The following is a 13,676-nucleotide window of genomic DNA, read 5'->3' on the forward strand; positions in this document are numbered from 1 at the left end:
ATATTTGTGTGGGCCTACTACTCCTGGGTTCTCTATTCTATTTCACTGATCTACACATCTATCCGTGCACCAATAACACAGTCTTGATTTTTGCAGCTACATTGAAATTAGGTAGACCGACGGCTCTCACTATATTAACTTTTTTTCAGAATAAGTTAATGTTTCTGTTCATTTGTCTTTTCATATTAATTTTAGAATAAACATGTCTGTATCTGCAAAAAAACTTGATATTTTATTAGGAATTACATTAAATCTATTGGAGAAGGCAATGGCACCCCACTCCAGTACTCTTGCCTGGAAAATCCCATGGACGGAGGAGCCTGGTAGGCTGCGGTCCATGGGGTAGCTAAGAATCAGACACGACTGAGCGACTTCACTTTGACTTTTCATGTTCATGCATTGGAGAAGGAAATGGCAACCCACTCCAGTGTTCTTGCCTGGAGAATCCCAGCGATGGGGAAGCCTGGTAGGCTGCCGTCTATGGGGTCACACAGAGTCGGACATGACTGAAGCGACTTAGCAGCAGCAGCACATTAAATCTATATATCTATTTGTGGAAAACAGAAATATTTAATGTAATGAATCTTTCAACCCATGTACATGATATGTCTCTCCATTTATTTGGAGCTTCTTTAATTTTTTTTCATGCATCATATAGTTTTCCACCATATAAATTCTATATAGGCTTTGTTAGACTAACAGTTAAGTATTTCATTTTTTGAGCAATTGTAATTTCCAATTTTGATGTCTATACAGTCATTTGCTTGTACATAGAAATAGAATGATTTTGTGTGTTTAACTTGAAGGCAACTTTGATTAGCTTATTTATTAGTTCTAGGAGTTTTTGTAGATTCTTTGGGATTTTCTGCCTAAACCAAATAGTTTTTCTGCATCAACTCAGTTAATTATATGACTTTTCTTCTTTAACCTATTAATATGGTGGGTCACATTCACCTGTTCCTGAGTAGTGAAACTAGCTTTGTATTTGAAATAAACCCCACTTAGTCATGAAGTTTAATTATTTTTATTGTTTGCTTAATTCCATTTACTAACATTTGTTAAAATGTTTGCATTTATATTAATGTTACATCTTCTGGAGTTTTCTTTTTAGGGATTGTCTCTGTTTAGTTTTAGTTTCAGAGCAAAATTAGCATTTATAAAATGATTAGGAAATAAAGATTGTTAAAATAGCATTAAATTATCAACATCCTCCTAAGCCCCTTATCTCAACTTCTAGTACTCGATATTAGCACTCAAAAACATTGCGGTTACCTCCCTTTTACTTGCCTCCCAAAACAGCTAATAGTTATGGAGCACTTAGTTTGTGTGAGGCACTCAGCTAATCATTTTACATTCATTAACTCATTTATTCTTCATATTTTGCAAATGAGACAAAGATACTGACTCAGCTGATTTCAAAGGCAGGTATACATGACTCCACAGCTGTATTTGCCCAGGACCATCCTTAATCACAAGAGTTTTGTCTCTGCAATTCCCCTGTAGTCCATCCCACATATGTATTTTCTACTATCTGTACTGAAGTTCAGATCTCTTTTTCTTTTGTACATCTGCATGCCCAGTCACAATGAGTTAAAAAACTTCCTAATTGGTTTCCCTAAAACCATACTCTTCTTCCTCCAATCTGTCTTTCACAGGCTACCCAGTTATCATGTTAGATCAGAAGAAGCATAGCAGAAAGCATATGAACTCCGAGATGAGTTTAAACCACAACTCAAAACTTAACTTTCTATCTAACCTAAGTCAACTAACTTCTTCTCATTTCATTTATCTATAAAATGAAAGTAATTTTACCTTCCTTATGGATCATTATATTACGTTTCGCATGTAAAGTGCCTGTATAAAATGCAGGGCCTCTACATAGTAGGCCCTTCATACATCTTAATTCCCTTCCTTTTTGCAAACAAAAATGAGTGGTACCCTCTTGGTTATGAGATGCGGTCAGAACTCGTTATCCTGATGGACAGGGCTCTTGACCCTAAGTCCAAACTCTGTTTCCAATCTTATTTCCCTCTGCTATGTCATTTCCTCCAAATTCCAATTTGCCTTCCCTCATCCTGGAGTACATTTTTCCTACTTTCCTGCTAACTTGTCCTACTTAGAAATCACTCTCTCTCTCTCTCTTTTTTTTTTTTTCCAGTTTGGAAAATGGCATTTGACTTTATACTTGACAATTTTTGGGTGGGTTTACAATAAACTTTTGGAAGCACATTAAAAATTACGTGACGATTACCAGGGAGCCTGGTGATCTTCACTAGTTATGCCATAAGTGCTTGTGAGGTATGTGCAAAGTGCACAATAGTAATGGTCTGAGTTTTCTAAGTTTAAATTTATTTTTAAACCAAGTGTTTTGTATGTTTCTTTTCAATAAGTGCCAAAATGTGTCAGTATTACATGTAAATAATTGAGGGGTTTTATTTATTTATATATTTACTTGCCACACCATGTGGCTTGCAGGATCTTAGTTCTCTGACCAGAGATTGAACCTGGAACTATGGTAGTGAAAGCACCAAGTCCTAACCACTGGACCACCAAGGAATTTCCATTTAAAAAATGTTAATTCTTTTATTGTAGCATAGATTCTATTTGGAAAATGTTTATAAAGTTTTATCGACTTTTACAGTAAAGTGTAGAAACAATTTTCTAAAAGATCTCTAAGTACTCCCTTCTCTTCCTACAGTGCATAAATCCCTCCATCTCCCTTGTTCCCATGAGACATCACAGGCTCCAGCTGGATTAGGAGAGTAAAGTGTTACTCATATTTTAATCCCTAACTCTACTCCTTGAAGTAGCAAAAGGGCTAAAAACAGAGTGTTTGAGACAGATAGTCCTGGATCTGAATTTGACTATGCCATTTCCTAACAGGTACTTCCCTGGTGGTTTAGACAATAAAGAATCTGCCTGCAATGCAGGAGACCCAGGTTCAATCCCTGGGTCAGAGAAGACCCACTGGAGAAGGACATGGCAACCCACTCCAGTATTCTTGCCTGAAGAATCCCATGGACAGAGGAGCCAGGCGGGCTGTAGTCCATGGGGTCACAAAGAGTCAGACACGACTGAGTGATTAACACACACACATATTTCCTAACTGGAGTTATTGCCCCATGAGCCAGTTATGTCATCTATAAAATTAGGATGATGAATGTCTTTATTTAAAAAGGTTGATGTGAAAATTAAATAAGAAAATATATATAAAGTATTTTAGTAAGAAGTCTAATAGATGTTTGGCAGATCAGTAAATATTTGTTATGGTGATTATCAATCCCAAATTTGCTACTCAGTTATGAGACTCTTCATCACTATAAAGACAAATCTTAATTTATACCTCAAAGGTCTGTGAGAATTGAAAGTGGAATATGCTAAAATACCTAACACTTTCTGTGCCACATAGTAGGAGCATAGAGGCCCTGCTTTCTCACTCTTACTCTTTTCTTTCAGCAATTCATGTGTCTCCTTCATTTCGGTTTACTAAAGATTTAAATGAAGGTGACGAGATGACACGAGGAATATTTGGGAACTTAAATATATGAAAATATATCAATCACATAGTTTTAAATAAATTTCCAGATGTAAATTATTAATAGTATAGCTTGTCATTTTTCTTACAAAGTTTTCACTCTCCCTGCTATTTATTTAAGTGTCCCTATATCTTCTCCTCCAATCTCTGATACACTGCTTAATTCCTCAGTGTCTATGCTTTGAAATGCCTAAAATTCACCTAAATCACCTCAAGACCATCTACATAATTTTAATTTGGTTTAAAATTGTCAGTCACTTGGATTATTTATGAGTTAGTGATAGAATTCTATCTTCCAGGGCAGAAAATCTGTGATCCACCACTTCCGGCTAAAGCAGATTTCTTTTAAAGTGGCAACATGGTGGAGTGGAAAGAGCCTGTAACTCAGAGTTAAACCACCCAAGTCCTGGTGCCAGTCCTCCTACTATTACCTGTGTGGCCCTGGGCAGATTCCCTGCTCCGGCTGCCAGCTCTCCTTTTATAAAATGGTCTCTTATGAGCCCTATGAGCCTATGTGTTGAAATACTGCTTTCATAAATTGAACAACTCAGATAATCATCAGAAACTTCACCTGTTAGGAGGGATGTTTTAGAGCAACTCTTTTATATTATAATTTCACCCTGGATTCACCTAGAGGCTTACAGTGAAGGAATAAAAAGTTCTCTATGCTCAAGGTCAGTTAGTCTGAATCAATTATCACAGCAGATTATTTGTGCTAATGTGTTTACATGACTTGCTGGCTCCTCCTAAAGCATTTCTGAGGAGACTGCTTTTCATTTTCAGATAAAAGAGCTCCCAGCCACCTACGCTCAGGAATATAGAAATAATGGATTATCATTAATCCTGACAGCATATGCTAATTCATAGACTTTTAAATGAAAAGAAAGCAGAGACTATGAAATGAGTAGGTTTATGTTCTCTGAATCTATCATTTTTTATCATGCAAGAAACTTTCACATACAATTCAGTCCCTCAATATTTTATTTGATTTTTAAAAAGAGTATGGTCTAACACGATCTTCTGATGCACTTTAACTATCATAATTTATTGTATAAGACTGTTAAAATAAAAATAGATATTGTAAACAGCAATACAGTTATCCCCTGCTTTTCAAAAATTCACTGTATTCCACTTCACTTTTATGAAAGACCTACATGAGTACCTCTTTTCACTAACAGAAAGAAATCTGAAGAGGACTTTTTATTTTAATAAGAAAGGCAAAAAATGAAAATGACATTCAGTGTTTGCTTCGCAACAAGCCTTTATAGAAGCAGCACACACCCAGAGCTGCAGGAATGGCACCACTCAGCTCCTTCTCTGGAAAATATACTCAGCATCTCAGCATCAAGCTGCCATAGCTTTGAACTGTGTCTGTGAGCATCTGTGCTTTATCTCAGTTTATTTTGTATATCTATTGGTAAGATGTGTCCTAGAGGAACTGCTTCTTCACTTTACACCACTTCAGCTTATGAAAGGGTTCATAGGAATGCTCTACTTTCAGATAGCAAAGGAAACCTGAATTTTTAAAAGTTGATCTTATGTTTTGTGCTTTAGAAAGTAAAGATAAATAAAGCACCATTGTATAGGACAGGGAATTATATTCAATATGCTATGATAGGAAAGAATTTTTAAAAGAATGTTATGTATATATATCTGAACCACTTTGCTGTACAGCAGAAATTAACACAACATTGTAAATCAACCACACTTCAATTTAATAAAAAGAAAGAAAAGATATGGAATCTAAAAACTCTACAAAGTCAATGTTGTGGATTCATTCATTCATAGAAACATTTATTCACACAACAAATATTTTTTGAGGGGTTGTCATGTGCTGGCCACTGTTAGAGATAGCAGAGAAAATCAAGATCAACAAGGAAATATTCCTTTCCCTTGAGGAGATTACATTCTATGTGGATTTGACAGACTTGTTACAGTTCCAGTCTCCACAGGCAAATAGGCAGTTATACAACTTTGCAAAACGTTTATACGTGTATTTATTTTTGTGCCTCTTTGCATAAAATATTGTATTAGTTTTCTAGGGCAGCTGTAACAAGTTCTTACAAACTTAGATAGCTTAAAACAACAGAAATCTATTGACTCATATCTCTATGCTCCTCTGAGGCTCTAGAGGAGGATTCTGTCTTGGTTTATGACAGCATCATTCCAAATGCTGTATGCTTTACATGTTCAGCTTCTCTCTGTGAATCTATATCCAGAATCTTGGGATTAAGGTTTACTCCAATCCAGTATGACTTCATCCTAATTTGAGAACATCTACAGTGATGCTAGGCTTCCCTGGTGGCTCAGTGGTAAAGGATCCGCCTGAGATGCAGGAGGCATAGGTTCAATCGCTGGGTGGGGAAGATCCCCTGGAGAAGGGAATGGCCACCCACCCCAGTATTCTTGCTTGGGGAATCCCATGGACAGAGGAGCTTGGCTGGCTACAGTCTATGGTGTCACAAAAGAGTCAGACAGGACTTAACAACTAAACAACAACTCAAAGATTCTATTTCCAAATAAGGTCATATTTATGACTATCAAATTTTATCTTATATGTGCTACAAAAATAGTATCACCAAGATTACCAATTGTCTTTACCATTGCTTTCAGCATATACTTCTACACAGACATTTTGAAATATATATATTTATTATTTATTTGGCTGCATTGGGTTCTAATTGCAGCATGTGGGATCTAGTTCTCTGACCAGGGATCAAACTTCAGCCCCCTGCATTGGGAGTCTGAAGTCTTAGTCACTGGACCACGAGGGAGGCCCCCGACACATCTTTAATTATTCTGCAATCAAATCTGCCCATCTTGGACTTTGCCATTTCTAATTTTCATTCCAGATTTGGAAAGATCTTCTTCACTCAGATTTTCAAAGAATTACTAAGATTCAAGAAATAATTTTTGCATATTGAAAAGGGAGTCTGATTTCATTTTGTAGTGAATAGCCAATAATATGTAAAGGCCCACTTGAATCCTTATTTTGAAATGCCATCTTCATGACATACTATGCCTGGTTTCTTGATTTAGACTTGCTTGATCAAATCTTGCCATTAACACCTTGTATTAATTACATAGCTTCATATTATGTTTGCAAAGTCCCCTCATTAGTCGGCTTTCAAATTTCTTGGTTATCCATAAGCATTTACTCTTTGAAATAAATCTTAGAAGAAATTTTTCATACTCTAAAATAAAAGTCCATTGGTATTCCATTGGAATTTTTATTAAAGTGTGTTAAATCAATAAAGTAAAAGAAAATTGTCATATTTAAACATAGAGTTTTCCCATATGGAAACATTGTTTCTTCTGTCTCCTATTTATTTTGAACTTTTTTTTCAGGCCTCCTTTTCCCTCACTTCACCCAGGTTAGGTGCTTTTTTTCCCATATTTTCATAATACTCCAGCCTGGGTCTATTGTAGAGCTAATCATAGGGAAATCAGTTGTTTATAAGCTTCAGTACTCTGCATTCTGTGGACTCTCTTCATTCCATTACTATAGACCTACTAGCTAGTCAAGTCCTAGTATACAAATCCGTCTGTTCTCCTACTTCTAGTCTGTCTCCATTTGAGTCCTTGTTCCTAAACCACAGTCCTCCTTCCACATCCTTGGGCTTCCCTTGTGGCTCAGCTGGTAAAGAATCTGCCTGCAATGCAGGAGACCTGGGACCAATCCCTGGATTGGGAAGATCCCCTGTAGAAGGGAAAGGCTACCCACTCCAGTATTCTGGCCTGGAGAATTCCATAGTCCATGGGGTTGCAAAGAGTCGGACACGACCGAGCGACTTTCACTTTCACTTTTCACTTTCCATATCCTAAAAGAGGTGGAAAATCCTGCTGTTCTATTCAAATTCTTTCAGCTCCCTCCTTGAATCTTTATTATTGCTCCATTAGTTCAAGTTCCATTTTCCCTCACTCAGAGTAATGTTTCTCTAACTTATAAAAGACAAAAGAAAAAAATTATATAAACCTCTTATGATTTTGCAAACAAAATTTGGTATAAACTCCTTACTCTTGTACTTCATATACAACTCTAAACAACTTATTCATTACTTTCATAACAGGTAAAATTTAAATTACTGAATTAGCTTAAAGTAACTGTACGATCTTCCTGAAACTAACCTTCCAACTTTGAATTATGAGTATAAAGTATGCTCAGATATATTTCTTTATACTCTGCCTCTGTGTTTTTACTTCCGTGACTCTCAATCATGGTCTTTGGAATATTTCACAAAATAATTTCGGTAACTGGGGACTCTGTACTATTTCAGAATAACCAGTCTTCATACTTAGCTAAACTCTGGCACTATGCAGCTCTCAAATGCCAGTTTTAATGAGTTGTCATTTGATAACTCAGTAAAGCTTGTTTTCTCATTTGAAAATAAGGTTAGCATGGAGGAGCTATTGAAATCTGCAGTATTTAGATGTATAAAATCAGATACAAAAAAATACATTTGCTTTCACTTTGGTAGTAACTGCTCATCAGTGATACAGGTTGGTTACATATAAAAATATAGTTACACTGCTGATTACACAGTGAAAATTCTTTTTAAGAGACATGCCAGTGCTTCTGGGCACTGACAACTTAGTTTTCTCATCCCATCTTTTTTAAACTAGCATGCTCCATAGGAGTTTGTTTATAGAATGTACCATGCTAATAAAAATACTTAGGAACAATTTTTAGAGTACCGATGTAGGGATTTTTTTTCCTTGCGATAAAGTATAATGTAAGAAGGGTCACTTTCGTGTTAACTAGCTCTCAGAATAAAGAAGGCTGTACATACAATTCACATTATTAAATGACAGCCAAATTTTCTGATTAAATAATGTGTTACTCAATTTTGATTTAGAAAAGAAAAAGAAGTTTCTGGATTTTTCTCAGGATGGAAAGTTTTTAGGTTGGACCTTAAACTCACAACTTACTACTCAGAAAGCAAGGCTTTAAAAACTCAATCTTTTCTTGATTCTTAAGATCAATTTCAAATGACACCCCTACATAAAATCTATCAGAGGTCCTAGCTCTATTGTTGTTGTTCAGTTGCTCAGTTGTGTCCGATTCTTTGCAACCCTATGGACTGAAACATGCAAGGCCCCCCTGTCCTTCACCATCTCCTGGAGTTTGCTCAACCTCATGTCCATCGAGTCAGTGATGCCATCCAACCATCTCATCCCCTGTGATCCCCTCCTCCTGCCTTCAATCTTTCCCAGCATCACGGTCTTTTCTAATGAGTCAGCTCTTCACATCAGGTGGCCAAAGTATTAGAGCTTCAGCTTCCACGTCAGTCCTTCCAATGAGTATTCAGGATTGATTTCCTTTAGAATGGACTGGTTTGATCTCCTTGCAGTCCAAGGGACTCTCAAGAGTCTTCTTCAACACCACAGTTCAGAAGCATCAATTCTTCACAGCCTTCTTTATGATCCAACTCTCACATCCATACATGACTACTGGAAAAACCATAGCTTTGACTAGACAGACCTTTGTTGGCAAGGTAATGTCTCTGCTTTTTATTATGCTGTCTAGGTTTGTCATAACTTTTCTTCCAAGGAGCAGTCGTCTTTTTATTTCATGGCTGCAGTCACCATCTGCAGTGATTTTGAAGCCCAAGAAAATAGAGTCCGTCATTGTTTCCCCATCTATTTGCCATAAAGTGATGGGACCAGTGATCTCATGGTCCATGATCTTTGTATTTTGAATGTTGAGTTTTAAGCCAACTTTTTTACTCTCCTCTTTCACTTTCATCAAGAGGCTCTTTAGTTCTTCTTTGCTTTCTGCCATTAGAGTGGTGTCACCCGCTTATCTGAGGTTATTAATATTTCTCCCAGCAATCTTGATTCCAGCTTGTGCTTCATCCAGCCCAGCATTTAACATGATGTACTCTGTATAGAAGTTAAATAAGCAGGGTGACAATATACAGCCTTGACATATTCCTTTCCCAGTTTTGAATCAGTCCATTGTTCCACGTCTAGTTCTAACTGTTGCTTCTTGACATACATGTAGATTTCTCAGGAGGCAAATAAGATGGTTTGGTATTCCCATCTCTTTCAGAATTTTCTAGTTTGTTGTGATCCACACAGTCAAAGGCTTTAGTGCAGTCAATGAAGCAGAAGTAGATGTTTATCTGGAATTCTCTTCCTTTTCTGATGATCTAACAGATGTTGGCAACTTGAACTCTGGCTCCTCTACCTTTTCTAAATCCAGCTTGAACATCTGGAAGTTCACAGTTCACATACAATTGAAGCCTGGCTTGGAAAATTTTGAGCATTACTTTGCTAGTGTGTGAGATAAGTGCAATTGTGTGGTAGTTTGAACATTCTTTGGCATTGCCTTTCTTTGGGATTGGAATGAAAACTGACCATTTCCAGTCCTGTGGTTACTGCTGAGTGTTCCAAATTTACTGGCATATTGAGTGCAGCACTTTAACAGCATAATCTTTTGGGATTTTATCGTTGGGGATTTTATCTTTTGGGATTAAATATCTCCCCTGGAATTCCATTACCTCCAGGAGCTTTATTCGTAGTGATGCTTCCTAAGGCCCATTTGACTTCGTACTCCAAGATGTCTGGTACTAGGTGAGTGATCATGATCACACCATCGTGGTTATCTGGGTCATTAAGATCTTTTTTCTATAGTTCTTCTGTGTATTATTGCCACCTTTTCTTAATATCTTCTGCTTCTGTTAGGTTGATACTGTTCCTGTCCATTATTGTGCCCATCTTTGCAAGAAATGTTCCCTTGGTATCTCTAATTTTCTTGAAGAGATCTTGAGTCTTTCCCATTCTATTGTTTTCCTCTATTTCTTTGTATTGATCACTGAGGAAGGCTTTCTTATCTCTCCTTGCTATTCTTTGAAACTCTGCATTCAGATGGGGATATCTTTTCTTTTCTCCTTTGCCTTTAGCTTCTCTTCTTTCTCAGCTATTTGTAAGGCCTCCTCAGACAACCATTTTGCCTTTTTGAATTTCTTTTTCTTGGGGATGGTCTTGATCTCCACCTCCTTGCTCTATTAGGATACATAGAGCTGAAGTTTTTATTTTTTACACATCTTTCCCACTCAGTCATCTGTGAGGTCTTTGGATGCATGTAGTGAAAATTCAGAATCTTACAGACAGTATTCAGAAATGTTTAACGAATGATGAATACATAATAAATAAAGTTTACCCAAAGTTGCCACCACTCTTAACGATGCTCTGCTGCAGTCCTGAACTTAGGTATTGTCTCTCTGTTTCTCTTGTTTCAGTCATACAAGTAAAATTGAAAAAGTTTTTTCTTTGCCTCAGTAGAAGAACAAACTTAACTTTATGGTGTAAATTTTCAAAGTTTATGGTCCTTTAGGGTACAAGGCCTTAAATATAGGTCCCCAGGTTCCCTTATGGATAAACAGAATTGAAGCCTTCTCTTTAGTATTTAACTGGGAAAGACTAGTGATGTGTCTCATGTGTCCTAGACTGTATTTTTCTTGGTCCCTAAATTCAATGGGTGTGACATGAAGTCACCCTGAATGAAGCTCATGATGCATCCTCCCTTAAAAATTTTACCTAAGTAGATAAGAATCCACACTGTTCCTTAACAGAGGACTCTGGTTCTAGGCTTCCCCTAGCCACTCATAGGTCCATGGCAAATAGGGTGACCAACTGTCCTTGTTTTCCTCGGACTGAGAGGCTTCCAGATGCAGGAATTTCAGTGCTGGAACTGAGACAGCCACAGGCAAACTGGGAAGGGCAATCATCCTAAATTGACAAAATGCTATGAGCCCTCATGCCCATTCCCCTGGTGAAAGAAACATTTAAGCCAGTCCAGTGAGTAATTCCAATCTCTATAGATGGAGACATACATATATATAAAGTGTCTGCTTAACCATCCCCTACCCCACCTTCTTCTGGACTAGCAACATTTCTTTAGTTACAGCAATGGGTTGTGAATCTTACCCAAATGATAGAATCACCTGGAGGGCTTGCTAAATACAGATTATTGAACCTCACCCCTAGAGCTTTTATTTCAGTAGGCCTGGAGTCAGACGCAAAAATAGCTTTTCTTGTAAGTTATGAGCTGATACTGATAATGCTACTCTGGAGATCGAGCTTTTAGAACCGATGCTCTAAAAGTTTGCATCTTACTGTCTTCTGAAACTAACTGGGCTTCCCTGGTGGCTCAGATGGTCAAGAATCTGCTTGCAATGCAGGAGACCAAGTTTGGGTTGAGAAGATCCCCTGGAGAAGGGAATGACAACCCAGCTCAGTATTCTTGCCGGGAGAATTCCATGGACAGCAGAGCCTGATGGGCTACAGTCCTTAGGGTTGCAAAGAGTTGGACACAACTGAGTGACTAACACTGTTACTGTCTGAAATGAACATGTAATCAAAAAAGTCAATTAAAAGTATGAAGGCATGAATCAACAATATAAAGTACACACTACTGGAAGAATTAATCTTTATTTCTTATGCAGTTCTCAGTGGTGAGTACAGTTTAAAATCAACATTTTAATACTTAAAAATGTAATATAAATTTTTGTAGGGGTGTGAGGGAGTTCTCTGTTACCAGGTTTACTTTAATGACCGTGATTTCTCTGTGGAAAAGTAAGCACACTGTACCACACAATTCTGGTGACATTTGGTTCCTTTACTGTGTGCTCAAATGTGCAGTTGAAATACTCTTTATATTTAATCTGAACCACAGTTTCACAATTGTCATTGTCTCTGCTTCCCTGGTGGCTCAGAGGCTAAAGTGTCTGCCTGCAATGCGGGAGACCCGAGCTCAATCCTTGAGTCTAGAAGATCCCCTGGAGAAGGAAATGGCAACCCACTCCAGTACTCTTGCTTGGAAAATCCCAGGGACAGAGGAGCCTGGTAGGCTAACAGTCCATGGGGTCGCAAATAGTCGGACACGACTGAGCGACTTCACTTAACTTAATTACTGGCATACAAAGGGAGGGAAAGTGCATTCAGATCACAGTCTGCACTTCTCTCAACCTATGAAAAGTTTTTAATGTAACTGAACATGTAACAAAAATATAAAAGCTATACATTTGATTTTATCCTTATATTCTGCCCAACTCCTGCTGACCACAGTACACACACCTTGCTTTCAACTGAGAAATATCCTCAAAGGTAGGTTTCTGACTGCCCTCATTTCGATGTCGTATTTGACCTAGAAGAAACTAAGTACAGAGCTTTGATGGCAGAATTTCAATCACGTATCTGTAAAAGGTTTCCATGGAAATGAGTCTGAACCAGAATAACATTACCATTATCATGAAAAAAAAAGAAAAAAAAAGAGGAAAAAAGGAAATGGCCCCCTCTCAGACACTAGTTTTCAATAATAACCATTTTTGTCTTTGTCCCCAGCGTTCCGGAGGTGCTCTGGCCATTCCTTTGTGTGCATTCCAGGGGACCGTGTCTCTCCAAGCCCCGACCGGGAAAACCCTATCTCTGTCTACTTATGAGGTGAGTGCAGAAGGGCAAAAAATAACCCCAGCCTCTAAGAAAATAGAAGTCTACCGATCCAAAAGTGTTGGCCATGAACCAAACTCAGAAGATTCTGCCTCCACATTTGCGGACACCAGTGTGAAAATCCACTTGGAGGTTCTTGAAATTTGTGATAATGAAGAGGCCCTGGACACAGTGTCAATCATTAGCAACATCAGCCAGTCCTCCACGCAGGTCAGATCGCCTTCCTTACGCTACTCACGGAAGGAGAACAGATTCGTTTCCTGTGATTTAGGGGAAACAGCCTCATATTCTCTCTTTTTACCCACAACTAATCCCGATGGTGATATCAACATCTCCATTCCAGACACTGTGGAGGCACACAGGCAGAACAGCAAAAGGCAGAGCCACGAGACTGTTGGCTACCAGGAAGAAATCCAGCTGTTAAATAAAGCTTACCGGAAAAGAGAAGAAGAAAGCAAGGGTGACTAGTGATCATTTAGCCTGATAAAGGCAAGAATGGCTCTGCAACTTCAAATGACTAAACTAACACCTTTATTCTGAGGCTTATTGATTTTCTTTTTTATTTGTTGGTTTACACTTAACAGTTAATTATTTTTAGCACAAACAGCTGAAACTAGTGCAAACACTTAAGTGCTTTTGATGTGTTACTTATAGATCACTCACTGTGGCAATTAAAAGGTTCTGTTTC

General features: G+C 37.8%; 1 protein-coding gene across 1 annotated transcript in view; it reads left to right on the top strand.

Moving 5' to 3' along the window:
• Nucleotides 1-13,456, top strand: part of GPR149 (G protein-coupled receptor 149) — an 87,082-nt gene extending 73,626 nt beyond the window's left edge. Inside the window, exon 4 of the mRNA XM_069596297.1 lies at nucleotides 12,884-13,456. Within this exon, the coding sequence (XP_069452398.1) occupies nucleotides 12,884-13,456 (573 nt within the window). The remainder of the gene's footprint in view (nucleotides 1-12,883) is intronic.
• The last annotated feature ends 220 nt before the right edge of the window (nucleotides 13,457-13,676 follow it).

This window comes from Ovis canadensis, chromosome 1 (genome assembly GCF_042477335.2).
Source record: "Ovis canadensis isolate MfBH-ARS-UI-01 breed Bighorn chromosome 1, ARS-UI_OviCan_v2, whole genome shotgun sequence".
Classification (NCBI taxonomy): Eukaryota; Metazoa; Chordata; class Mammalia; order Artiodactyla; family Bovidae; genus Ovis; species Ovis canadensis.